At 52.8% G+C, this 27,771-nt stretch overlaps 1 protein-coding gene across 5 annotated transcripts; it reads left to right on the forward strand.

Annotated features, from left to right (window-relative positions):
* On the forward strand, positions 1 to 27,436 carry DNAI2 (dynein axonemal intermediate chain 2). 5 transcript variants are annotated; one of them, XM_042966817.1, is made up of 13 exons: positions 1 to 107; positions 5,589 to 5,782; positions 7,152 to 7,313; positions 8,263 to 8,384; positions 11,374 to 11,516; positions 12,466 to 12,579; positions 16,024 to 16,163; positions 17,260 to 17,382; positions 19,428 to 19,651; positions 23,274 to 23,409; positions 23,932 to 24,078; positions 24,639 to 24,736; positions 26,720 to 27,436. In XM_042966817.1, exons 2-13 carry the CDS (start codon positions 5,600 to 5,602, stop codon positions 27,303 to 27,305), a joined length of 2,178 nt encoding a protein of 725 aa, XP_042822751.1. In that variant the 5' UTR covers positions 1 to 107; positions 5,589 to 5,599; the 3' UTR covers positions 27,306 to 27,436. The 5 variants fall into 5 exon arrangements, with proteins under 5 accessions (XP_042822751.1, XP_007091275.1, XP_015397150.1 ...); XM_007091213.3 differs by lacking the exon at positions 24,639 to 24,736 and adding an exon at positions 24,835 to 25,059 and having other exon boundaries at positions 26,720 to 26,894; XM_042966819.1 differs by having other exon boundaries at positions 19 to 107; positions 5,592 to 5,782.
* The last annotated feature ends 335 nt before the right edge of the window (positions 27,437 to 27,771 follow it).

The following is a 27,771-nucleotide window of genomic DNA, read 5'->3' on the forward strand; positions in this document are numbered from 1 at the left end:
CTAGGCAACGGGTAAACGCCGTGCCTCGGAGCAGTTGGAGAAGCCCGGTGGCGGGGGCTCAGGTGCTTCCCTTGCGGCCAGGCGGCGACGCGAGCGAGCGGACGAGGGTAAGGGCGCGGGCCGGGAGGAGGCCGAGGCTGAGGAGGAGAGGAGAGTGAAGCAGGGAGCCCCCGAGGGTAATAATCAGCGACAGTGCCAGAAACTCTCCGTGGGGGCAGCCTCCTGGGACAGCTCTGCCGGAGGGTGGGGGGCCAGGTGTCCGCGCCCATTCGTCCCGGCTGCCCTCAGTCCTCGCGACTCACCGGACCACGCAGGTTCTGGTCACCTTGCCTCCTACACCCCCTGCTCCCAGTCGGTCTGGCCCTGATCCCCTGGTCTCTTGGAGGGAGGGAGACCTCTAAAGGGTTCACAGCTGGCTGGCAGGAAAGTAGAGTCTGGGCTGAACTGGAGGGAGGTGGGCTTTCTCATAAGAAAGGAGGGAAGGGACTTCAAAATTACTGAGCACAGACTAGGCAGCAGGTCCCCCAAAAATGCATGATTTTATTTACTCCTCAACCTGAGGGGGACATTTTTTTTTTTTTAGTTTATTTTTATTTTGAGAGAGAGAAAACGAGCAGGGGAGGGGCAGAGAGAGAGAGGGAGACAGAATCCCAAGCAGGCCCCGTGCTGTCAGCACAGAGCTGGATGCAGGGTTCGAGTCCACAAACCGTGAGATCACGACCTGAGCCGAAATCAAGAGTCGGAGGCTTTTAAAGGACTGGGCCACCCAGGCGCTCCTTATGCCCACTGGGATACCACGTTCAAGGTCACACGCTTAGTTTCACCTTCCTGCAACGCGTTCGAAGTTGATCACACTCTCTTGAACCACAGAAGTGCATTCTCGGGCGTTCAGACCCTGTGATTCCCCCTCTCACCCCTAGCTCTGCTTTGTTTTTCCAATCAGAAAAGGAAAAGGAGGGGAGAGAGAGTTCTAGGAGAGAGCCCTGGGACCCTGCTGGCCCTCAGCATGCTCACAGTGGGAGTGTTGGGCTCCTTCTTGCACCAGGCACTGGGGATGACGGTGGATGAAAAGACCACAGTCTGCCCTCAAGGAGGCAGTGTTGTAGTGGGGAGAGCAGGTTACCACCAACACAGCACCCTTCGGTTCTGGGGACCTCCTCCCACCTCTGCCTGTCCTCCCCCTCCACCTGGAGCTCACCCCAGGTGGACCCCAGTGTGCCTAGCATTGCCCTGGTGGGATGCCCTGGTGAGGGAGGGCGGGGTGGATTCCTAGCGAGGTCTGTCTCATTTGAAGGACCCCGTATTCCAGAAGGTGCACAAGGACATAAGAAAGAGGGAAGGAAGCTCTCCACCTGTGTTCCTCTGCCCAGCCAGGGGCACACAGAGGCCACATAGAGGCCACATAGAGGCCATCAGTCCCAGGCACAAAGACTAAGGGCTGCCCCAGGGACCACAAGGAAGGGGAAAATGTTCTCGCGTCTATATCGCGTGGAGTCCAGCGCGGAGGGAAGGCCAGCCACCTTCCTCTTGCCTCTACACTAAGCTCCCAAACGGAGCCCCTCCGCCCCGCGGCTCCCTCAGCCCCACCCAAGCTTGGAAAACACACTTTCTCTTAAGTCGAGGGAAGTTCTTTCCAGGAATCACGGTGCGCCTTATTACGCGAGAGGAGTTTTTGTAACTGCTGGAGGTCCCAGTCTGACCGTCCTGGCACGCGGGAGACGGTTGCAGTTCTGATGTTCACGCCAGCACGTCCCCAGCCAGACGTGTTCTTATGTTTGAGACTCGCTGCAGAGTCCCGCTTGCCCCTGGGTCTCTAGGTTCCCACGGGTGGGGGACACCCCTCCCCAAACTCCCAAAGAGCCGCAGTACTGCCCCCACCTCCCTTGGAAGCCCCCCCTGCCATCCCCCCCCCCTACAGGAAGACAGCTCTGCAGCCGGCGGCCTCTGTCTCACCAGGGCGGGGAGAGACCTCCTGAGACCCCTGCTCTGACCTCGCTATTCATCTTCGGGCCCTGCCGGCTTGGGAGAAAGAGCTCACTCTGGGTCCCTGAATGAGCTGTCGTCCCGTCACCGGGCCAGCCTTTAAATGTCCCCTCTGTCTGCCACCAGATAGAAAACAATGCCTCTGTTCTCGCCCCTGGCTTGGCCTTGGGAGGCACCAAGGAGGAAAGCGAAGCTGTTTCACATATGATCTGGGCTAAAGAGGCTGTTTTTGCGCCCCTGGAGTTTCCTCACGTTCTTAAGCCTCCTTGTGTCCCCAGAGAACTGGCTTTTGCAGCAAGTGTCTTTTACCAGAGGGAGAGACAGGCAGCCCGTCGTCACTGTGGGGGCCCAGGAGTAGCGCTGTGGCCCCTCCGCAGGGTGCTGGTGAAGGCGAGAACTGACCGTCGTCTTCACAAGGCCCTACCCTTGCCCGTGTAGAATGGACACACTGGGGCAACTTCTGCCACTTGTGTTTCTGTTCCCATCCTCTGCTGTCCAAGCCATGGCCTCTACCTTTCCCGGGTTACAAGAGAGTCTCCAGACCAGGAGAAAGAGCGGGAGATCCTGTTTCCTGTGAGTCTGACTCAGGTTGAGCTGTTCTGGGGCTGGAAGCGGGCTGGGATGACGCTGCCTTCGAGGAACATCATACGTGGATGCAAAGGGACCTAGGATAACCCTCACTCCCTCACTCCTACCCCAGCGGCTCCAAGGCCCAAGGCCACTCCAGGCAAGTGCTTCTGGGCTATCACAATAGCTCTTGGCCTTGCATCTCAGGTGCCAGTAGCCAGGGCCCACTGGTCTGGCACCTTGCAGCCTTGGAGGTAAGAGGAGGCAGCTTAGACACACGTCTGGTCGTAATATTCACCCAGATTGTGAAAAGCACAAATTGCCAGGCCCCGCCCCAGACATACAGTCCACATTTGCAAGAGGGGCCTGGGAACCTCCATAGTTTGAATGAACATCCCAGGTTTGGGGCATGCTGGCTGAGAAATTAAGAACCCTCACTTTAAATCGGTGCTCCTCAACCCTGGCTGTACGCTAGGATTCACCCGGGAGTTTAACACCTACTGCCGAGAGATTCTGATTTCGTTTGTCTGCAGTTTAACCTGAGGGTTGTGATTTTGTAAAGCCTTGTGGGAGTTTCTGTGTAGCCAAGGCTAAGAATCACTCTGCCGTAGAGCCAGACGTGTCTGGGCCCCCACTCTGCCTCAACTTAAGACCCACCACCTTTGACAAGGTGTTTGAACTCTCCAGGTATCGGTTTCTTCATATGTAGAATGAGAATTGTGAGTTTGGGGGGGGGGTTGTGGGGAGCATGCAGTGAGGGAACCTCTAATCTGAAGTCCACGGCGCCCGGGACCCCGCAAGTCTCTGTGTATCCTGGATGCAAGTCCTTTATCAGACCCAATATGCCGATATTTTCTCCAAGTCTGTGGCTTGTCTTTTCATTTTCTTGATATTATATTTTGAGGTGCAGAGCTTTTAATTCAGAAGAAGTCCAATTTATCATTGTTTTTGCTTTTATGGACCATACTTCTGATGCCATGTCTAAAGAATCTGATGCCATGTCTAAAGAACCAGCGTCACGGAGATTTCCCTCTATGTTTCTCTCCTTAGTTTTCACTCTTACGCTGGTGCCTGAGATCCATTTTGCGTTAATTTGTGTGTGTGGCGTGAGGTAGGGGGTCCACGGTCATTCTTTCGCATGGGAACATCCAGTTGGCCCAGCACCATTTGTTGAAGAGACCGTCATTTCTCTGATAAGGTGCCTTAGTGCCTTTTTCAAAAGTCAGTTGGCCATAAGTATCAAAGTCTATTTCTAAACTCTCAATGCCATTCAATCGATACATATGTCTATTCTGATGCCAGTACCACGCTTTCTTGATTATTCAGCTTTGAGTGAATGTTTGCCAAATGAGTAGGTGAAGTAAGGGAAACTATGAGAACAAATGTAAAGCATGAAGTCTGGCATTCACAAAACCTATGCATTCCTAGAAAAGTCTATGTAATTCAGGGCGCCTGGGTGGCTCAGTCGGTTAAGCATCTGAATTTAGCTCAGGTCATGATCTCGCGGTTCGTGGGTTCAAGCCCCACGTCGGGCCCTGTGCTGACAGCTCAGAGCCTGGAGCCTGGTTCGGATTCAGTCTCCCTCTCTCTCTCTGCCCCTCCCTGGCTCTCACTCTGTCTCTCTCTCTCTCTCTCTCTCTCTCTCACACACACACACACACACACACACACAAATAAACATCAAAAAAAAATTTTTAAAGAGAAGTCTATGTAATTAGTTTTTTCTTAAGTTTATTTATTTTGAGAGAGAGGGAGCACAAGCCAGAGAGGGGCAGAGAGAGTGGCCTAGCCATGGTCAAGCAGCTGGCAAGTGGCAGGGCCAGAACTTGAAGTCAATGCCCAGCCCAGTCTGCTTTCCAGTTCCACACTGTGCCCTGCCCAACCAGTCTTTCAAAGGCCCACTGTTCTGCCTGTGGAGGAAGTGGTCTGGCAGTCTCTCCCCTTCTCAGGCAGACTCCCAGCCCCATCGCGGTCGGAGTGATGTAGAGGGGAGTCTCCGGAAGGGCCCCCCTTCGAGCGGTGAAGGAGCGGTGAAGGGTAGCACCCAGTAACCTAGAACTCTGGGAAGGGGTGGGTGGCCTTTTGGACAATCGGGTGGTTGGGTGGGAGAGTTTCCAGAGAGGTCTGGGGCTCTCCTATCTGTGTGCTGTAGGGTCAGATCCAGGGCGTGGCCGGAGATTTAGTTCAACATAATCACCATCAGTGTTTCTCCCTGCCTCCCAGTAAACATGTTAGCTCGGTAAAAACTGCATCATTTGGTAAGAGCTTTGGAGTCAGGCAGAGCAGCTGAACTGCTTACTAGCTACATACGTGGTCCTGGGCAAGACACCCAGGGTATCGCTAAGTATGAGATTCCTGAAAGGTAGAATGGTGATTTTATTGTCTACCTCAAAGGGCAGTTGCAAGAACTGAACATGACAATGCTTAGCAGGTACTCAGTACTCAATAAATGATCTTTTATTATTTAAGTTTATCTGTGTATTATGAGAGAGAGAGAGAGCACGAGCAAGGACGGGTCAGAGAGGAGAGACAGGATCCCCAGCAGCCTCCACACCATCAGCACACGGCCCCATGCGGGGCTTGAACTCACGAACCGTGAGATCATGACCTGGGCAGAGATCAAGAGTCGGATGCTTAACCGACTGTGCCACCCAGGCACCCTTCCGTAAATGATTTTTTAAGTTTATTTATTTATTTTGAGAGAGAGTGCACCCAGCAGGGGCAGAGAGAAAAGGAGAGGGAGAAAATCCTAAGCAGTCTCCGCACTGTCGGCACGGAGCCCGATGCGGGGCTTGAACTCACGAAACTGTGAGATCATGACCTGAGCTCAAATCAAGAGTTGGATGCTCAACCGAATGAGCCACCCGAGCGCCCCAATAAATATTTTCTAAAAGTGCAGACGCAGCTTCTGAACAAATCTCCTAGGACCCTTCCCCCCCAACCAGACTAGGAACCTGGAAGCCGCCCCCGGTGAGGCCCGGGGGGACAGGGAAGCAGCCAGGGAAGCAGCCCCTCACACCCTTCCTCTGCCCCTGCAGTAGCCGAGACCATGGAGATCGTGTACGTGTATGTCAAGAAGCGAAGCGAGTTCGGGAAGCAATGCAACTTCTCCGACCGCCAGGCCGAGCTGAACATCAACATCCCGCCCAACCCTGAGCTGGCAGAGCAGTTCGTGGAGCGGAACCCCGTGGACACGGGCATCCAGTGCTCCACCAGCATGTCAGAACACGAGGTGGGTCCCTGGCCCCGGGGCCTGGGCCAGCGAAGGTGGGGTCTGGCAGGATGGCCAGCCAGGGTGGTCAGTGGGACTGGGTGGCTCCATCTGGGTGACTGGAAGCCAGTTAGAATGGCCCAGGGAGGATGCTGGAAGTATGAGGACAGAAACGCCCCCACGACCCACCACGGTGCCTGGGGCGGGAAAAGACCCAGCACCAGCCACTCCCTGGGCCAGGTGAATGGGAATCAAGATGTTCTCTCTCCCATGGGCTCTGGTCTCACCTCTAAGTCGTCTTAGGCATGTGGTACAGCTGGGAGAGGTATCCTGAGGGGGCAAGGATTCAGATCGGCAGGCGCCTGCCCAACTGGTGGAAAGGAAAGGGTGCCATGGAAAGTTCTGGTCAGAGGGGCTGATGATGTGATGAGAGAACTGGGCGTCACACTGCAGTCGGAGCTCCCTGCCTGTCTAGAGCCCACGATCCGCCTTGGACTATGCCAGGCACTGCGGAGACAAAACTAGTTTGCAGGAGAGAAGAACCCGCTTTGTCATGTCCCAAATCATCCGGGTGAAAATCACACTTGATTCGGCCAAAACACGTTGTGGGAGGTTCCAATAACGCACGGTTCAAACACACTGAGTCTCTTGCTCTCCCAGGGCTAATTGCTGTCACGGGGACCGGGGCGATTTTGTCCACAGTGTGGCTGACTCAACAGGATGGCCACCGCGAAGGCCACACGTGCTGGGGTCTCTTGACACATCTCCATCCTTGGACGATTTAGACCTTTCGTGAGCGCTGGCTTAGAAAGGAAAAGAGGAGGGGGGTGACTGCTTAATGGCTTTGGGGGCCCCACTTAGGGTGATGAAAACGTTCTGGAACTAGACAGTGTTGGTGGTCGCCTAACAATATGAATTGTCCTTCATGCCACAGAATCGTACATTTTTAAATGGTTAAAATGGGGGGGGGGGGGCGCCTGGGTGGCTCAGTCGGTTAAGCATCCGACTTCGGCTCAGGTCATGATCTCACAGCTCGTGAGTTCAAGCCCCACGTCAGGCTCTGTGCTGACAGCTCAGAGCCTGGAGCCTGTTTCGGATTCTGTGTCTCCCTCTCTCTCTGCCCCTCCTCTGCTCATGCTCTGTCTCTCTTTGTCTCAAAAAAAAAAAATAAACATTAAAAAAATTTTAAATGGTTAAAATGGGAGGTTTTATATTGCATGTCTTTTACCACAATCTTTTATTTTTTTTAATTTTTTTTAACGTTTATTATGATCCCTCCCTGTGTGCTCAGGGCCCACGGGCAGGCAGCCCCAGGATCCTGGTTTGCGGACATGGCCTAATGTTTACACCCGGGGCAGGCAGATATCTTCTCACCTGGGGCTTTGTGTAGGTCAACACAGAGCGGTTTGAGATGGAGACCCGGGGGATTAACCACGTGGAGGGGGGCTGGCCCAAGGATGTGAACCCCCTGGAGCTGGAGCAGACGATCCGGTTCCGGAAGAAGGTGGAGAAGGACGAGAACTACATCAACGCCATCACGCAGCTTGGCTCGGTAAGGCTTCCATCACTGCGGTGCCCCACCTGCCTGGCCCCGGGCTCCGCTCCTGCCACTACGCGGACGAACATCACTAGGTACCTTAAGGAACCTTCTGTCTGGGAGCAGGCAGACCAGTCCACCACAACAGACCAAAGGGGAAGATGGGAAGGTACCAGGGCTGAACAGGCTTGAGGAGGAGTCTGACAGGTGCTCCCCTTGAGCAAGAAGGACTCCAAAGAACCCCACCCAGGAGCTGCGTGCCGGCAGGGATCATTCATTCATTCGGCACATTTGGACTGAGCCTGTAGTCTCTGCCAGGCACAGGAGAGATGGCAAAAAATAAAATTCACAGGCATCCTGCCCCAAAGAGTTTATCATAATCCATTGGAGGTCAGAGACAAATACAGAGATATCACCGTGTAACGTAGAAAGACATGCTATGAGGGATGACTCTTGCCATTTTGCTCTGTAAAGAGGGAGATCCAATTTCCCGCTGAAGGGATCAGGGAAGGCTTCCTGGAAGAGGAGACACCTGAGCTTGAGGTTTTTCCTTGGTGGACATTTGGAAAAATGGAGAGGGCCTTCTGGGTGGTGGAGGCAGAAGATTGGTGCTGTATATGGAGCGATTACCAGTTCTGTGCGACTGGAGGCGTGTTTCTTCACCTTTTTTTCATTGTTGTCCCCCAACGAGTCTTTTCATGTTTTTCCTAATTGCCTCCCCCATGAAATTTTAATCCCATTGGCATATTTCTTTATGTACTGTATGTATATCTGTGTTTTATGCATGAAAAGTAATATTTCACCCTCCAAGACGAATTTTCCCTTGGAAGCAATGCTGCCCCCACTGAAAATGCAACGGGCTGGAAGGCTGGGAAAGACCGTTAGATATTTCTTGCCATCTCAGCCTGGTCAGGCTGCAGGTACCTCTCTTTCCTGCTAAGAACTCCTGATGTTTTCTCCTCAGATCATGGAGCACTGCATCAAGCAGAATAATGCCATTGACATCTACCAGGAGTATTTTGATGACGAGGATGCGGTGGAGGTGACAGATGAGGCCCCTTCAGCTAAAACCATCAATGTTTTAAGGTACCTCCCTAGCTAGGCAGGTGTCGGGACGCTCTCTGCCACCCCTGTGGCTGGGTGCTTCCCAAGGTCACTCTTTGCCGATCACTCCATGCCGTGGGTGCAATGCCCTCTGTGCTCTGAGCTTTGTAGGGAGCAGAGCAACAGAGCACCCAGCAACCAACTGGTCCTCACCCTGGGGGCGGGTCTGGTTGATGGAAAGAGAGGACAGAGTCCAGGGAAAGACTAAGTGAATTTGCAAAGCCGTGTGCAAGCCGGGTTGAGTCACGCAGGGCACAATGAGTCCAAAGTATGGACCATCAGTGACCCAGCAGCACTGTGGGCCCACAGGACCCTCATCCCACACTCGTGGGAGTGTACCTGGTGATGACCTCCAAGGACAGAAGCTTGACAACAGGACTTGATCCCACAGATACACGTGTGTGAAGTCACCGTGTGTGTGGACGCTCACTGCAGCAGAAGGCACTCTAGCCAGAGGCTGGAACCAAGCTAAGCCCATCGGTAGGGGAGTGCTTCGAGCAATTCTGGCACGCCTACCCGGGGGATAGCACGCACATGTCAGGATGAAGGAGGCAGCCTGCTGGGGAGTGTTTCCAAGATTTACTTTGTGAAGCAAAACAAGCAAGATGCAGAACAGCGTGTAGCGTAGCACTATTTTTTTTTGTTTAAAATACGTTTATATACCTGTGATTTTGGAAGGGACTAGTCTCAAATGCCAACTCGGGGGGATTCCTTTTGCTACCATGGCTCACTGAGGGTCCTGGGAAGTACTTGACCCAGTCCCAGCACAACTAGGAAGGACCCTTTTGTGATCTAGGGCTGAGTTGTGGTGTGCAGAATAGGAGCAAGCACTTCTGGGAGAGGGGCCAGGGGGGAGGGGCGAGGGCTGTCCTCCCTGCTGCCCCAGCCCTACTGGGGTCTGACCTCACATGTGGATACCTTAGCAGGATGATAGATTAGAACTCGTCTCACAGGGGTGCCTGGGTGGCTCGGTCGGTTAAGGGTCCGACTCTTGATTTCAGCTCAGGTCATGATCTGATGGTGGTGAGATCTGGCCCAACGTTGGGCTCTGTACTGAGCCTGGAGCCTGCTTGGGATTCTCTCTCCCCCTCTCTCTGCCCCTCCCCTGCGTGTGTGCATGTTCTCTCTCAAAATAAATTAAAAAACACTTAAAAAAAAAAGAAATTATCCCATTCAACCTGTATGTTTGACAGATGAGGGGACTGACTTCAGGGAGGGGCGGGTGCCCAGGGCACACGGGAGGGGGAAGGGGTGACCCAACCAGGGATGGAACTAAGGTCTCCTAGATCCCAGCCTTCTAACCGTGCTCCTGAGGAGGAGTGAAGTGGAGAAATCACAGGGCAAGAAGGGTATCTTGCTTTCCACTTTCCTTCATCCCTTCTGATTACTTCGTGGGCAAAGTCTCAGTTTGGGCCATTAAGTGCTTAATTCTTTTTTACTTCTTGCTCATTCTCCTTCCTCCCCTCTTTTTTTGAAGAGTTGATGTTTCAGAGCAGTTTCAGGCCCACAGCGAAACTGATCAGAAAGTAGGCGAGTTCCCACACGCCCCCTCCGCCCCGAGCCCACACAGCCTTCCTGACCATCAACAAAACCCTGCCCCAGGGTGGGGCCTTTTTTCACCTTCAGGAACCAGCATTCTGGTACTTAGTACCATAACTTGGGTAGTTTATAATCAACAGAAGCTTACTCCTCACAGTTCTGGAGGCTGGAAGTCCCAGATCAAGGTGGTTGGGTTCTGTGTCTGGTGAAGACCAACTTCCTGGTTTATAGGCGGCCATTTTTTCACTGCCGGAAGTCACATGGCGGAAGGGGTGAGAGGGCTCTCTGGAGCCCCTTTATTGAGGACTAATCACTTCCCACAGCCACCCCCCTAACACCATCACATTGGACATTAGGTTTCAACATATGAATCTGGGGGACACAAGAGTCAACCTGTGGCACCCCAAAGTCCATTGTTTCCATTAGGGCTCACTCTTTGTGTTGCATACTCTGTGGGGTGTTTTTTTAATTTTTTCAATATCTGTTTATTTTTGAGACAGAGAGAGAAACAGAGCACAGCCGGGGAGGGACAGAGAGAGAGAGGGAGACATAGAATCTGAAGCAGGCTCCGTGCTGTCAACCCAGAGCCGATGCGGGGCTTGAACCCACGAACTGTGAGATCATGACCTGAGCCAAAGTCGAATGTTTAACCGACTGAGCCACTCAGGCGCCCCACTCAGTGGGTTTTGTATCATATAGAATAGTTTCACTGCCCTAAAATCCCACGTTCCTTTTAGTCATCCCTCCCTTCCCCCAAGCCCTTGGCTAACGCTTGATCTTTTTACTGTCTCCACGGTTTTGCCTTTTCCAGAATGTCACATAGTTGGAATCATACAGTATGTGGCCTTTTACCGACTGGTCGCCTTCACTTAGTGACGTGCATGATGTTTCCACTGTGTCTTTTCATGGCTTGATAGCTCGTTTCTTTTTAATGCTGAATAATATTCCCCTGTCTGGATGGACCACAGCTTATCTATCCATCCACCTCCTGAAAGATGTCTTGGTTGGTTCCAAGTCTGGGCAGCTATGAACAAAGCTGCTGGAAACATTCACCTGAAATGTTTTGTTAGACAAAAGTTTTCAACTCTTTTGGGCAAATACCAAGGAGGAGGATTGCTGGATTCTCCTCTTCCCCTTTCGTTGTAATAGCAGTGGGAAATCAGGCCTCAAGCTCAAAACTTTCAGCAAGTGGAAATATCAGACTGGAATTTGATATTTTGTTCCCACTGGTTTAGTTTTTATTATTACCTTCTATTTATGGGTGGTGAGATCCAGGTTTGGCTTAAGGGCTCTTCTAAACTTTGTTCTTAAAAATCAATTTCTCCGAGTGAATGTGATTGCTTAAATACGTTTGAATTTTTTAGAGATATAACTGAGTAAATAAGAGGTGTGGGGAGCCTTCCATGCCAGTGTTCTGCCCTCTCCTGTAAAGGGATCCCCAGGTAATCAAGCGGTCAGCCACGCACCTCTCCTGGCACCCTGATGGCAACAGAAAGTTGGCAGTGGCATATTCTTGCTTGAATTTTCAACGTGCGCCTGAGGGCATGAGCCATGAATCGTACATCTGGGACCTGGGTGAGAAGTGGAAGGGTCCGGGGGTCCAGGAAAACTGAGGGGGCAGGGCAGAGGCCAGCAAAGCACAAGAGTGGAAGGTAGAAGCCACAGGCAGGGGACTCTCACAGGGCAGGTCCCTTCTAGGGAGGAACCAGGGACCCCAGGAAGCTGCCCATCCCTTCCTTGTCTGGGTTCAGGAGCAGCCAAACCAGAGCCATATCAGAAGCAGGAAACTCCCTTCATTTCCAGATCCTTGATCAGGGCATTCAAGACCAAACCCCATGGAATCCCAATCCTAGACTCCACAGACTCAGATAGAGTCCCCAGCGGACTGAGAAGGAGACTCACCTCTGTCCCACTTTCCTGGCATTGGTCCTTAATTCATGGCCAGTAGGGGCAATGGGAGCAGGGACCGTTGTTGACAGAAGCACTCACTCTAAGGGCACGAGCCTTGTCAGGTGGCCAGCGATGGTGGACGATACACTGTAGGACATCCCGTCACTGTGGCCATTGTGAAAATAAACGTTAGCTGTTATTAGTAGGTGTGAGTGCCAAGCTCAGAACTGAGCACATTATGCTTTTGAGCAGCCCTGGGGGCAAGGGGGGGGGGTGGACTCCTTCATTAGCCCCACTATACAAAGAAATTGGTTTGGAGAAGTCAGGGAGAGTTGGATTTATGGAAAAACCTTGGGGTCAAAACCCAGTTTCCTACCGAATCTCCAAAATGTGTGTGCGTGCACACGCACACACACACGCTGCTGATTACCAAAAATAAGACCACTAAAAGAGCCCCTAGGGCCAAGAGTGCCAGATTCTGGCCCCCAGGACCTAGAGGTTGCAGCCTGGAGAAAGACAGGAGGGACTTCCAGACATCCCCCTACCATCGCCCATCTCAGGAAGGGTTAAACTGTTTGACTCCGTTCTTTTCTTTCCAGACTTGGCGGGATCAATTTGTTTGTTTGTTTTATAGAAAATCCCAACAAGCCTGAAATCGTCCTGAAGCCATCGTCACCTCTTGTCACCTTGGAGTACAACCCCAAAGATTCCCACGTGCTTCTGGGAGGCTGCTACAATGGGCAGCTGGGTAAGGAGGGACCCAGGTGCTTAACCGGGAGCAAGCCCAGCCCCCCGCTGCTGTCTGCCAGGGCCCAAGTACCTGGCTGGGCTTCCCAGGGAGCACAGAGTGAGGTGGGGACTTCCCACAGAGGATGAACTCCAGACATCTGGGTAGTCAGGCTTTGCTGATAGCTCAGCAGTGTCTCCAATTGTAATAGTTCAAGTAAGTCTAAGACCAGTTCAGAATAACAAGTTTTAAGAAAACTACAGGTCAAGGGACACCTGGGTGGCTCAGTCGTTTAAGGGTCCGACTTTGGTTCAGGTCATGATCTTGAAGTTTGTGATTTCAAGCCCCGCATCGGGCTCTGTGCTGACAGTTCAGAGCCTGGAGCCTGCTTCCAATTCTGTGTCTCCCTCTCTCTCTGCCCCTCCCCCACTCATGCTCTGTCTTTGTCTCTCTCAAAAATAAACATTAAAAATTTTTTTAAAAAATAAAGAGATCCTGATGTAATAAGAAAAGAATTTAAAAAAAAAACACAATGATTTAAAGTCTTTGTCTAGTAAGTCCAACAGCTGGGCTCCCTTGGGGACAGTCTCCATTTATTGCCTTTTTTCCTGTGTATAGGCCACACTTTCTCATTTTGTTATATATCTTGTAACTTTTTTGTTGAAAATTTCTCTCTTTACACAATATAAAGTGACAGTTTTGGAAATCAGGTACTTGTACCACTGTAGGCTTTGTGTTCGTTGCTATTTGCTGCTGTTTGTTTCTTCAGTGAATTGTCTGATCTAATTCTGTGACGTGTGCATTCTATCATGTGTGCCCGCCATGCTCTCTGCTTGGTTAGCTTAATGGTGGGACAGAGATTTCCTCAAGCACCTGCAGGCAACCAGTGTTTGCCGAGAGCCTCTGTGTGCTTGTTTGAGCATGGCTGCGACACTCCGCGGGGCAGCTGCTGGCCCCACCTGCACCTCTGCACAAAGCCTCAGGGTCAGCAGAGGCAACAGCTTAGGGCTTCCTCAGTTCTTTCCTGAGCGAGTGCACAGCTCTGGGCATTCACACAGCCCTACCCGGGCATGTGGCCTTCCAGATCTCCAGGCAAATGGTGGAGCTTTTCAAAGCCCCAGTGGACATCCCAATGAACACCTTGTTCTCCAAGCCTGTCCTTTTTTTTTTTTTTTTTTAGTTTACTTATTTATTTTGAAAGAGAGAGAGTGAGTACAGGGGAGGGGCAGAGAGAGAGGGAGAATCCCAAGCAGGCTCCACATTGCCAGTACGGAGCTTGACACAGGGCTCAAACCCACGAACCGTGAGATCATGACCTGAGCTGAAGCTAAGAGTCAGACGCTCAACCAACCAGCCACCCAGGTTCCCCTCCGGGCTTGCCTTTTAAGCCTTTTGGATAGTTTGCTGTTACCTACCACTTCAGGAAACTGCAAAGTTAATCAATTGCTTATAATCATTATTTTCAACAGTTGCCTCTTTTTTTCCCACGGAGCAAGCTCTAAGTCAGGTTAAATACAGATAACTTGCAGGGGTGGGGAGGGACATGGTCATCCAGGGACCCACTGGACAGTTCATATAGTCACCGTTCTTTGGTTGGAAGACTGTGAATGAACTTCAGCCGGATTACCCCTCCTGCTGCTGTGAGGCAGCCGGTTTTCACCAGGAAGGCAGAATGTTATTTTTCAAGGCTACCGTGGACTCAGAGAGTATGGGGTCTTAACTAGGGCAAGTTAAAAATGCCACAAAACTCAGCGTCCTTACCGATGTTCAGCTGGTTCTCCTGAACAAGCATTCTCTGGATGGCTGCAAGCCTTTGACTAAGTTGTCCTGAAAAAGTTGACTCACTTTGTTGCCCGTTTTCTCATTGCTTTTATGGAGAAGATTTTCAGAGGTCCTTGCTCGGCTGATTTTGCTGATGGAACACCTAGAAAACTGGGATTTGGATCCCTAGGGAGCTTGGAAGGAAACTGCCCCCATGGGCCCTGTCTGCCTGCCTGCCTGCCACATTGGCCCCCAAGCAGTGGACACTCAGCCTAACTGCATCCCAGGCCTGACTTGACCTTGGGCATGAAAAGAGCCCCCTCCCATCTTACCCTCACATGTCATTTTATTTACCCTTTATTCCTCCCAGAGTAGGAGCTGGATGGCTGGGAAACTTCTTAGACACTCTTCTGAGGCCTCTGACCCCCCTCTCAGACCTGCCACCTCCTCCCTGGGAATAGACGTGGGCTCCCACACATCTCCCTGCCAAATTACCTGGGTGCCAGGGCTCTAAAAGACTGGAGCTCAGCCACTGTGCCATGATTTATTCAGGAGGCTTGCCTCGCTCATTATTCATAACCCCTTTCAGGGTTCTTCGTGCCAGCTCAGAGCAGCCGGGGCTCCGGGGCTGTGCCACCTTCGAGAGGGGCTGCCAGGGGTGCCCACCCCCAAGTGCTGCTCTGTCCCTAGCCGAGCAAACTTGGCCAAGAAAGCTCATCTCTGGGCCAGTCCTGTCCAGGGGCAAAGGTCTCGGACTTGGAGTCCATAAATCAAAACTTATGGATTGATTTATTTTGTTGCTCTCTTACAAAACTAGCTTCTCCGGGGCGCCTGGGTGGCTCAGTTGGTTAAGCATCCAACTCTTGATTTTGGCTCAGGTCATGATCTCACAGTTGTGAGTTTGAGCCCTGCATTGGGCTCTGCACTGACAGTGCAGAGCCTGCTTGGGATTCTTTCTCCCCATCTCTGTCTGCTCCTCACCTGCTCTCTCTCTCTCTCCCCGCCCCCAAATAAAAAAATCTGTCAGGACAAAAACGAGAGAAGCTTCAAGGCTTTCTTGGTAAAGCAGAAGAGGTGAAGTCCTTGTAACGGATCTGAATAAAGGGTCTGTGATCTGCGTTCCCATCCAGGGCAGCCAAAGTGCAGAGGGTAAAAGGGAGTTTATGTAGCAGAAGAGATTTGCTGCAGTGTTTTTACCTTTTACTTTTTACTTTCAGGAACATTTCTTTGGGGGTGGAGGCACTCTTCTTTCTGGCTGCCCCCCCCCCCAACTGCCATCCCAGGCTCCTCCTCAGTCTGTGATCCTTCTCACTTCTTCCAAGAAGCTCTCCCTGACCACCCCCACGTGTTCCCCACCAGGAAAATCACAGCAGGTCCCCCTTCCTGCCTCTCAGGGACAGGGATGGTCTTATTTCCAGTGGCTTCCCGAGGTAGTGTGGTGCTCAACACATGGTAGGAACTCAATGGAATGAGTGAAGCTTGCACTCTGGGAGTCTTTCCATAGAGATTGTGTGGGAACTTCAGGGGTTGGGAGGAAACTCAGGCAGGTTAGGACCGAGCCCTCCTTCTGAAAAAAACAAAAAACAAAAAAAAACTACATACCTGCGAAACCAAGAGAAGCAGCATCCCTCCATCCCCTGCTTCCTGCGTGGAGGAAGAAGCCTGGGCTTCCGTTCACCTTGCCCTCACTCTCCTCCCTGACAGCCTGTTGGGACACCCGGAAGGGCAGCCTGGTGGCGGAGCTGTCCACTGTTGAGTTCAGCCATCGAGACCCCGTGTACGGCAGCATCTGGCTACAGTCGAAGACGGGCACTGAGTGCTTCTCAGCATCCACGGACGGGCAGGTAGCCAGCTGGCCACAGTGTGGGGAGCAGTGATACTTCCCCAGGTCCCCTCCAGAAGCCCCTGGGGGAGCGTTTCCTTTTGCATTTTATTTTTAAATTAGAGAGTAGGTAATAGATGCACATGGAAGAAAGTCCAGAAGGCAAAAAGGGCAGACGGGGAAACACCTTCCTCCCACCTCTGCCCACAAACCTCCCGGCCCCCCTCCCTGTAGGCACCCACCTTCATCTGTTTCTCACGGCCGCCTTCAGGGACCGCCACTGGAGACAGGAGCAAATACATCTGTCTTCCTCACTCTTTCTGTACACCTCGTGCATTGGTCTGCACTTGACGTTTTTCATTTAGTGTATCTTGAAGGTGATGTCATATTTCACAAAGCACTGCCTCGTGCCTGTTAGGAACTGCATTAGGTATGCCAAAATTTATTTCAGTGGATTTTAATGTCATGATTGTGTAGCAGAGTGTGTTTGTATCTAAGTTTTTGCACACATGTGAAGATACATCTCCAATGTACAGTGGGACTTCTTGATCAAAGCATATGGGCATTTATAATGTTTCTATATATTACCATATTGTGGGAGGCTTTAAGAATTCAGATTCCAGGGGGCACCTGGGTGGCTGTCTGTTAAGCATCTGACTCTTAATTTCGGCTCAGGTCACGATCTCACGGTTCATGGGGTCGAGCCCCTGCATCTGACTCCACTATGACAATGCAGAACCTGCTTGAGATTCTCTCTCCCTCTCTCTGTGCCCCTCCCCCACTCCCCCACTCTCTCCCTCTTTCAAAATAAATAAATTAAAAAAAAAAAAAGATTTCAGATTCCAGAGCCCACGTCTGGCAATTTTGAGGCAGTAGGTCTGGGGTGAGGCCCCAGCATCTGGATTTTATGAAGCTTGCCCATGACCCTGATGAGCGGCCAGGTTTGGGACTGTGGGGCCAGAGCAGTGGTTCTCCAAGTGTGTTTGTCCTAAGGATCGCTGGTCATCTCTAACACACACCCCTTTGGCCCCAGTGATTGGCCCCAGGAAGGTAGGAAAGGCAAAAGTTAGAAGAATCAAGGGACTTCCGGTCTCAAAGTTGCCCCGCCCTCCCATTAGGTCATGTGGTGGGATATCCGAAAGATGAGCGAGCCTACCGAGGTGGTGATCCTGGACATTGCCAGAAAGGAGCAGTTGGAGAATGCCTTGGGGGCTATCTCCCTGGAGTTCGAGTCTACTTTGGTGAGTGTTCGCGGCTCTCCCTTCCCCGACTTCCAATGCTGGGGCAGCCAGAGCCGGGTGGAGCCAGCGTCTACCACGTGCACCCAACAGCGGCATGGAGCCCCTCCCTCCTGTGGTCGTCGGGCTTGTGTGTGGTCTTTCCAGGAACTTTCCAGCAGGGGGCAGCAGAGCTTCTCGAGGAAGGAAGCCAATCCTCATTCACACAAAGTCACTGCTTGGGTAGCAGCTGTGCTGAACAGAAGGCAAGCTTTTGCAGAGGACAGGATTCCAGAAGGGCCCCATTCTGTAGGAAGAGCCCCGCCCAGGACCAACATGGAGAGCCCAGGCCCTGCCCCTGCCTAGTGTGGGTCGCTTCACAGTCTGAGGGGAAGGAAGAGGTGTTGGAGAGGGAAATGAGGTCAGAGGAGGCTCCTTGGAAAACCAGAGCACAGGCACAATTAGAGCATCTAGCAATGGGAAGGAATGGTAAAGAAAGATCAAAGTTGAGCAGTAACATGAAAGTGTCAAAGGATGGAAGCTTCTAGAAGCAGCAAATGAGGATTCCCACCAAAGCAAGAAAACAACTTTCCCAGATGACTCTTGGCTTGGGCTTGTTCCTGGCTTATGTGTCACCGAAGCCCAGGTTTGGCTCCCCCTTGGGATCATCTCTTGTTTGTTTTCAGGTCATGTGACATCATTCCCAGGCTCTTGGGAGCTGGAGATGCTCTGGCCTCACCCCTGCCCTGGGAGCCCTCATCCAAGGCTGGGGAAGGAACGCTGGGGAAATCAGGTGGAAGACAATTTAACTGACCCCCAACCCTGGGCATGAGAGTCAGTGTGGGGCGGATGCAGAAAAGCATTCTGTCCTGAAATCAGGGACTTCTAGAGCAAGTGCCGATGTAATGACAATACCACCAGTAGTCCCCCAGTTCTCCCATGCCTGTCACTGAGCACACTCTGTGTGCTGGGCACTTGTAACTCCCTCCAGTGATGAGCTTGCGTAATCGCCCACGACCATCTTGTACCATAATGTTATTGTCCCTCCTTTCCAGACAAACAAATGAGCCTTAGTGTGGTAAGTCATACGCTCTAGGACACGGTGCAACTGGGGCTCAAACCCAGGGCTCTGACTCAAGGTCCAGGCTCACCATTCCAACCCCACCAAGAAGTCCAAGGGTGGAGACATGGCAGGCCATCTGGATCTGGGTACTTCTCTCCATCACTAGCTTGCAGGAGCCTTGCGTTTTACGTCATTGCTCGCTTTTCTGGGCCTTTCGAGCTGTGTCTCTTCACATTCCATTTCTCCTCTCCCGGCCCCTCTACTTTCCATCTCTACTCTTCTGGTATTCATCCTTCCGTGACTGGTTTATTTCATTGAGCATCATGTCCTCAAGGTTCACCCACATTGTTGTGTGTGTCCGAATGTTCTTCCTTTTTAAAGACGTGAATTTCCTTCCTTTTTATTCCACTGTAGGTATAGACCACATTTTGTCAATCCATCCATGTCACTTGGGTTGGGACACTCGAGTTGCTTTTTACCTCTTAGCTGCTGTGAATAAAAGTGGGATGAATATGGGTATGCAGTATAGCCCAGTTTCTGAAGTAACTGCAGTATAGCCCAGTTTCGGAAGTAACTGAAGGCTGGGGGAGGGGACTTTTTAGACTCCTGTTTTACATTATTCATTCAATCATTCACATTTTCCATAAACAGACATTCAGGATCTTTATGGCAAAATGCCTAGTGGACACAATGATACTACCTGAAGAGGTGTGTATCACGTAGCTGCTGATGAGTTTCTCCAAGGTCTGGAAGAGTCGAGAGGGCTTCATTAAACATGGCGCCCTTGAGCAGGTTCTAACAGAGGATGGGGTCTGATGAAGTCAGGAAGGGCAAGGCCAGCTCCTTAGGAGGGGCTGGGCAACAGCCTGAGCATAAGCTTACACGAAGGTCCCTTCCAGTACCTTTAGATGCATCCAATCTGACTCCAGAAGGCTGCTAACCATGGCAATAAACCCTGAGTTGACGTTTCATGGAACCTTTCACTCCTGTGTCACCCCTTCCACAGCCAACCAAGTTCATGGTGGGCACCGAGCAGGGCATTGTCATCTCCTGCAACCGCAAGGCCAAAACGTCAGCCGAGAAGATTGTGTGCACCTTCTCAGGCCACCATGGCCCCATCTATGCCCTCCAGAGAAATCCATTCTATCCTAAGAACTTCCTGACTGTCGGCGACTGGACCGCCCGCATCTGGTCAGAAGACAGCCGGGAGTCGTCCATCATGTGGACCAAGTAAGAGGGAGGTTGGGGCTGGAGGGGAATGTAGGAGGGTGGGAGGGACAGAGGGAGCCAGCCCAGGAGTGCCCTGAGCCTCTACGTGTCCACCCAGAACACCCCTCCATGCACACCTGAGCCTAATTCAGCCACTTCATAAAGGGATGTGCTTCAAACAGCCTGTGTTAGTCATAATAACAGCCTTGGGGGTTTTCATGACCCTCAAGCCCACCCTACAAGTAGGTAGCATTACTCCTCTTGTCCCTCATTGTGTGTGTTAGGGGACAGAGCCATGGGGAGGCAAAGCCACTTGCTTCTATTCTCCCGGCTGGTAAGGAGTTGAGGTGGGGTTTGAACCCAGGAAGCTTGGACTGAGAATCTGGGCACCTCATCAGGGCAGCTTGGTGGGTCTCCCCTCATGCAAGGCTGGGCACATAGGAGCAGAGAGGGACACAGCTGTGAGCGCTGTAGTTGGATCAAAGAAGCTTGTGGGCTTTCCCAGTCTGCCCAGAGGAGAGGCCAAGGGGGGGCCATGAGATTGAGCCCCTCAGGGTGGTCTCACTGCCCCTGGGTGAGCCAGGGAGTGCCATATGCACAGAGATGCTGCAAGGCAGGCAGAGCTAAGAGACCGGAGCAGAGGCATCAGGTGGGGGGACTGGTACCCTCTCAACCTTCCTGTGTGTCAATCTGGGGTTCCTTTCTAGCTCACGCTGTCACAGACTCTGCAGTGCTGGTGTCGCTGTGGACCCTAATGAGCATGTTCTATTCTAGTGGCTCCCCAATCTGGTTGCATCAAGATCTCCTGGGAAGATTTATTAAAAAAAAAAAAAAATATATATATATATATATATATATATACATATGCACACACATACATATTCAACCCTTTTGTTGAGGTGTCATTGACCCAGAAAAGGCTGTACATCCTTAATGCCTACAGCTCTGTGAGTTTGGGGCTAAGTTACACCTGTGAAACCATCACCACCATCAAAGCCATAAACATGTCCATCACCAGTCTCCTACCTCCTTGATTGTAATTATTCTTGTGGTGGGGGGGGGGGGGGCAGGGGTCACTTCACTTGAGATCTACTCTCTTAGCAAATTTTACAATTTGGTCTAGTATCGTTAGCTAGAGGCACTATGTTGCATGCTAGATCTCCAGAACTGACCTATGTTGCATAAATGAAAGTTTGTACCCTTCGACCATCACCTTCCCGTTTCCCCCCCTCGCCCCCGCCCCAGCCCCTGGCAACCACTGTTCCAGTCTCTGCTGCTGTGAGTTTGACTTTTTTTTTAGATTCTGCATATACGTGAGATCATGCAGGCTTTCTGTGTCTGGCTTACTTAGCTTAGCAGAATGTCCTCCTGGTCCATCCACGTTGTTGCAAATGAAAGGATTTCCTTTTTTAAGGCTGAATAATATTTCGTTGAATATAAACCCCATTTGCTTTATTTGCTCATCTGCTGACGGACGTTTAGGTTGTTTCCATATCTTGGCTGTCGTCAATAACGCTGCAGTGCGCATGAGGGTGCAGATATCTCTTTGAGATTCTGGTTTTAGTTCCTCTGGATAAAGACCCAGAAATGGCATGACTGGACCAGATGGTAGTTTTTTCTAGTTTTAATTCTTTGAGGATCCTCCTTACTGTTTCCCACAGTGGCTGCACCAGCTTACAATCCCACCAACAGTGCACAATGGCTCGCTTTTCTCCACATTCTCGCCAACATTTATTATCTTTTGTCTTTTTAAGAATAGCCGTTCTAGGGGCACCTGGGTGGCTCAGCTGGTTGAGCCTCCTACTTTGGCTCGGGTCATGATCTCAATGGTTCGTGAGTTCAAGCCCCGTGTCTGGCTCTCTGCTGTCAGAGCCTGCTTCAGATTCTCTGTCTCCCTCTGTCTTCTTTACCCCCTCTTGCACTCTCTTTCTCTCTCTCAAAAATAAAATAAACATAAAAAAAAGAATAGCCACTCTAACAGGTGTAAGGAGCTATCTCCTTGGGTTCTTGATTTGCGTTTCCCTGACGATGAGTGATGTTGAGCACTTTTTCATGTACCTGTTAGTCATTGGTAGGTTTTCTTTGGAGAAACACCTGTTCAAGTCTATTGCCCATTTTTAGAAAAAATTTTAATGCCTATTTATTTTTGAGAGAGTGACAGTGTGAACCAGGGAGGGTCAGAGAGAGAGAGAAGGAGACACAGAATCCAAAACAGGCTCCGGGCTCTGAACTGTCAGCACAGATTTTTAAAAAAAAAATTTTTTTTTAATTTTTTTAATGTTTTTTATTTATTTTTGAGACAGAGAGCGACAGAGCATGAACAGGAGAGGGGCAGAGACAGAGGGAGACACAGAATCCGAAGCAGGCTCCAGGCTCTGAGCTGTCAGCACAGAGCCCGACGCGGTGCTCGAACTCACGAACTGTGAGATCATGACCTGAGCCGAAGTCGGTCACTTAACCGACTGAGCCACCCAGGCGCCCCTTTAAAAATTTTTTAATCTTTCTTTATTTTTGAGAAAGAGACAGTGTGAACCAGGGAGGGACAGAGAAAGAGAGGGAGTCGATCACCCATTTTTTAATCGGGTTATTTGTTTTCTCACTATTGAGTTTTTTGGAATGAATTCCTTATATACTTTGTATATTTTGGATATTAACCCTTCATCACACATATGATTTGCAAATATTTTCTCCCATCCCATGGGTTGCTTTTTCTTTTATCTTCTTTTTTTTATTTTTTTTGCTTTTTCAGTTTTTGACTTTGCTGTGCAGAAGCTTTTGATGTCAATGTACCCCACTTACTCATTTTTGCTTTTTCACTTGTGTTTCTGGCATTACGTCTACAAAATGGCCACCAAAACCAAGGTCAGGGAGCTTTTCCCATAAAATTTCCAGGAATTTTATGTTTCGGGTCTTATGTTTAAGTCTTTCATCCATTTCAAGTTGACTTTCGTATATGGTATAAGATAAGGGTCCAATTTCATTCCTTACCACAGAAGTCTTCGAAAATCTAGATCCCCCACCGAGTAGAAAGTATAACGTTCTTCTAATATCGATATTAGGAACTTCTCTGGGCATATTCTTCCTCTGACTCCTTTCGGTGAGTCCGATTGCTGGGAGACTGGGCCCAGATCCAGCAACATGTGCCTGTCCCCTGGAGTTAGCTGTAGAGAAACTCTAGTGGCTCAGCCCCTGGGAAGGACCAGAGCCTTTAAAGTACATACTATCAGGGCGCCTGGGTGGCTCAGTCGGTTGAGCATCCGACTCCAGCTCAGGTCATGACCTTGTGGTTCGTGAGTTCAAGGACCTTGTGGTTCGTGAGTTCAAGCCCCGTGTCGGGCTGTGTGCTGACAGCCTGGGGCCTGCTTCCGATTCTGTGTCTCACTCCCCCTCCCCCCTCTCACTCTCTTTCAAAAGTAAATAAACATTAAAGTTGGTTTTTTTTTTTTTTTAAATAAAGTGCATACTGCCCACGGCTGGTGGGCGAGGCTGGCATGGCTAGAAGTCAGACACAAGGAAGAACTTCCTGCCCAGCGACGAGACCCTAGAGCCCAGGGGGCCTGGATGAGCAGAGCGGCGGCTCAGCAGCCTCTCTGTGCCTCCCGACCACAGTGGGCCTTGACCTCTGGCACCCGGCTCCCCACAGGTACCACATGGCTTACCTCACCGATGGCGCCTGGAGCCCAGTGAGGCCTGCGGTTTTCTTCACCACCAGAATGGACGGGACCCTGGACATCTGGGACTTCGTGTTCAAGCAGTGTGACCCTGCCCTCAGCCTCAAGGTCACGTGTATCCCACTCCCCATGCATCCAGGCCCTTGGGTCCTGGTGGCCCAGCAGAATTACCTGGGGGAAACTTAGAAAGAAAAGAAAAGTGGAAAGCCTGGCCTCTCCTCCCACCAGACCTATTCCTTCGGCAGCCCCGGCATGGGCTCCTGGCAGCTGACCCTTCCAGCCTAAGCTCAGGTCACATCGGCATAGCTACACCCGAGCCCCGCTAGTGTGGGCCATGGAAGGGCGTGGCATTTGGGAAGCTGCAGGATGGACGTGGGCTGGACTGAAGGGGTGAGGCGTGGTGGGTGGGGTCAGGTGTGGTGGAAGGTGAGGCCGGAGGGGGGCAAAGGGTCTTGACGCCGATCTCAGAGGGTGAACTTCTGAACTTCGTCTTGTGAGTCAGGGGAGTCCCCGAGGGTATTCGAACACGGAGCCGGGCCAAGCGCCCCTCTCCCCAGGGGCCGGGGACTCAAGACAAGCTGCTTGGCTCCTCTCTCCAACCCAACCGCATCTGCCTGGCCCTTCCGACAGGTGTGCGACGAGGCCCTCTTCTGCCTCCGGGTGCAGGACAACGGATGCTTCATCGCCTGCGGCTCCCAGCTGGGGACGACCACGCTGCTGGAGGTCTCGAATGGGCTGTGCACCCTCCAGAAGAACGAGAAGAACACGGCTTCTTTGGTAAGTGCCCGGCGCTGACCCCGGCCCCGTGGCAGAGCAGGCCAGGCAGAGAGAGAGAAACGCATGGGCCTTTGGGGAGGTGGCGTGGGGTCCCGAAATGAGCTCGTAAGTGGCATCAGGAGTGTCTGACTCGGCCCTGGCTTCGCCACTCGGGAGCCAAGCCGCCCTGGGCAAGTCCTGTCACCTCCGCAGGCTTAGGCTTTCCCGCTGCCCAAGCGGTTTGACTAGGTCAGTTTGTTTGGTCCCAGAGGTCACATTTGTGGCAGATGAAGGCTTAGCAGATGCCAGAAGAGAAGACAGAGGGAAGGTGGCCACCCTGGGGCAGGAGGCTAAGGGAGCTGGGAGGCTGAGAGCCATCATGACGCCCCCCCACCCCACCCCAGCACTGTGGGCACACCGTGGCACTGAACCCCCGGTGCCGAGGCCCTGGGCGAGCCCCCCGGCTCTGCCCAAGGTTGTGGGCCCACCACCGAGCGGGTGCTCCCCTGACCCAGGGCCCCACGGTGCACGGCTGTGTGGCTGTTCTGTTCCACGTCTTCTCCGTTCTGGGGACCTCTCAGGACTGGGTGACATGGTGGCTCTGCTCCTGCCTCCCGATCTCGATGTCCAGCCCTCCTTTCTTGCCGTTGGCGCTGAGAACAGACCCCTGCCTTGTGCTGTGAGTGAAGCAAGAGAGGTAAACCCGGCCCCGTGCTGGGAGCCGGCCGCCGGCTGCCACCCTCTCCCCACGGGCCTCCCTGTCCCCGTGTACCCCAGATATTTGAGCGGGAGACCCGGCGGGAGAAGATTCTGGAGGCGAGGCACCGGGAGATGCGGCTGAAGGAGAAAGGCAAGGCGGAGGGCAGGGATGACTCCCTGAGAGAGGAGGAGCCTACCTTCCACCTGGAGGAGCTGGTCACCAAGGCCGAGGAGGAGTTCTTCAACATCATCTACTCGGAGCTGAAGAAGAAAGAGACGGAAGCCATGAAGAAGACAAAGCCTGTAGGGTCCCGAACGGGGGCTCGGGTGGCCCGGGTGGGAGCCCTGGCGCCTGGGTTCCGCCTGCTCGCTGCCCTCCTGGGTGACCTTGGGCAAGTGGCCTCAGCAGGTGGACCTTAACCTGTCCATCTGGCCAATGGGAGCAATTACTCCCTTGCTCCTGAGAAATCCTGAGTCTCCACGTGGACTGTAGGCTGCTTGAGGGCAGGGGCCACACTCCACGCTTCTTGTGGCCCTCCTCCCCGCCGACACGGCTGGCACCGGGACACACGTGTGGCCACCGCCACAAAGACCCAGGGCTGTGTGAACTGGCAGCTCAGAGTGAGCCCCAAGGCCCTGGGAGGGGGCGGTGGGCTGGGAGGTCCGAGGCATGGAGGCCGGCTGCTGACCCCACCTGGTGTCGCGGGGGTATGATTTGTGCGGAGCTCACCCATCCGTGCTCTCTGGCTCTAGAGCACTTTCTAGGCGTATCGCCTGGGCCGGTCGGTCGCTTCACTTCATGGCTCCTTCATTTGCATCTGGAAAAGAAGGAGGTTGAGCTATAAAGGGGGTTCCTGGTCACCTTCCGGGCCCTCTTCTGTACCCAGGGATAGAGGAAGAAGAAGGCATTGTTGGCGTGGGTCATGGCCTTCAGGGGCCTCCAGATGAGAGGCCAAGGGTGGCAAAGAACACCACAGCAGGGGAGTGCGAGCCGGGACCTACCCCGGGAGCAAGGGCGTCAACACGATTCAAGGGTGTGGGCTGGGGCAGAATGAAAACATAAGTGCAGGGCACCTGCCCGCAAAGCCAGGCCCGCTGGCCTCCTGGGTGCCAACCTCGCAGATAGGCTGGCAGAAGATGGGCGAGCACGCGGACTGGGTGACTGGTTCCATTCCAAGACCTCTTCCCCCTCTGCCTCCCCCCACTGGAGCCGGCCACAGGCTGTGACATTTGCCCCTCGTGTTGCATTTGGAAGCACCTGGATAGGAGGGGCCTTGTTCTCACACCATCGTCGGTGTGGCAAGGTGGGGCAGAGACCTCCCTCCACTTATGGCAGAGACGGGACTGGAGTCCCAGCTTCCCAACCCCCCCCCCACCCTTGCCCTCCAGAAGGCAGTGCTGGTAGTAGCCACCTCCCACAGCGCAGTGCGCCTGACAGACACCCGGCCTGGGGCTGCAAGTCCCGAAAAGCACTCCTTCCCGCTGCTTGAACACTCCAGGCGGAGAAGCTGGGCCTCAGAAGGGAGTAAGGTGCACAGAACAACCCGCTTAGCCTTAGTTTTCTGCAGTTGGCCAGAACTTCTGGGGTCAGAGCTGAGAAAGCAGTGCTGAGCCCTTACACCTGTATCTCTAACCTGGGCCACAGCCCTGAGAGGAATTGTGTCCACTTCACAGGCGAGGGGACCAAGGAGGCTCAGGAGGAGCGTTAGCCCGAGGTCACCCAGGCAGCAAAGCGACCGAAGCAGGACTTGGACCCCAGCCTGCGAGATGCCCGAGGCCGTGCCCGCTGTCCACACTCGTTGGCTCGCTCTGAGCACCCACTAGGCCCTCAAGGCCACAGAGCCAGGAGCACAGTCTCCTGGGCCTCCACCAGTTGGCTGGTTTGGGCCTCAGGGGATCAACTTCCCAGGGTGCAGGGCAGGCCCGGCCCCACCAACGGTTCTGCACTGTCTTTCTTTGGCAGAAACAGCCGGGTCTGGAGGCAGATGAAGAGGTGGAAGGAGAGGACCTTGGTGAGGAAGAAGGCGACGGTGCCCAGGCTCCGACCTAGAAGGGGCAGTCCAGCCTTGCCCGCGGCCCCTCTCGCGCCGCACCTCCGTCTCCCATCCCCTGGCACCGCCCTGGCTTTGCACATGGGCGCTGAGCTCAGGAGGGAGGGAGGGAGGGAGGGCTGGGGGAGCAGAGGGGTCCTGACCCGACCCGACGCCCCACCAAGTGCTGGCCCCCACTACTCACTGAGCCCAGTCCCAGGGGACCTCTTGGAAGGAAGGAAGGGGCAGGGCTCGTGCCCGAGCTGGGTACCCGTCCTCTCAGCCACCCGAGCACACCCCGAGGGGCTCCACACTGCCTTTCAGCCTGGCCCTGTCTCTTCCCGTGGGTTCTGCTTCCCCGGGGTTTTTCCCGGCAATTATTTTCCCTCAAAGCTTACAGAGCCTCCGACGGGCTGGCCTCAGCCTCAGAAAGACCTGTGGGCGGGGAGAGGGACTTCTCCTCCCTTCCTGACCCTCCCCTCCACACACAGCTCGGAAAGGCGGTCTGTCCACTTCTAAAATGTCTCTGAGCACCGCCCCCCCCCCCAACTCTGAGGGCAGATGGACGAATGAGTTTGCTCCTTCCTGTACGCCTGTGAGCTTTCTACTGGCTTAATTCTTAGATTAAATTAACGATAATGGTGCTATAACAGTGCTTATTGGATACCCTGTGCCAAGCGCTTTCCGTGTTAACCTCGTCTAATTCTTTTTATAAAATCCCTAGAAGGCTCTGCACTCTGATGACCCTTACTCTGCAGAGGAACAGTCTGATTCCGGGGCAAGCGTGGGGACTTGCCCGGGTCACAGAGCTAGCGCAGGGCAGAGCAGGGACAGGAATCCGGACGGCTCAGTCCCCACCCTGCACAGCCATCGATGGTAAGCCAGGCACTTGCAGGACCCACTGGGGGCTCCAGGAAAGGCAGTGCTCTGGAACCTTTAGGGACCATTGCCAGAAACGTCTGTAGGCAGGAGGGCACCTGCGAAG

Source organism: Panthera tigris, chromosome E1, assembly GCF_018350195.1.
Source record: "Panthera tigris isolate Pti1 chromosome E1, P.tigris_Pti1_mat1.1, whole genome shotgun sequence".
NCBI classification, from domain to species: domain Eukaryota; kingdom Metazoa; phylum Chordata; class Mammalia; order Carnivora; family Felidae; genus Panthera; species Panthera tigris.

Bases quoted from the DNA above. Each gene is read 5' to 3' on its own strand.
- DNAI2 (XM_042966817.1), top strand. From the start codon at position 5,600: ATGGAGATCGTGTACGTGTATGTCAAGAAGCGAAGCGAGTTCGGGAAG. The intron at 17,383-19,427 runs GTGAGTGTTCGC...CCCCTTCCACAG, and splicing joins TGGAGTTCGAGTCTACTTTG to CCAACCAAGTTCATGGTGGG. The intron at 23,410-23,931 runs GTCACGTGTATC...CCCTTCCGACAG, and splicing joins ACCCTGCCCTCAGCCTCAAG to GTGTGCGACGAGGCCCTCTT.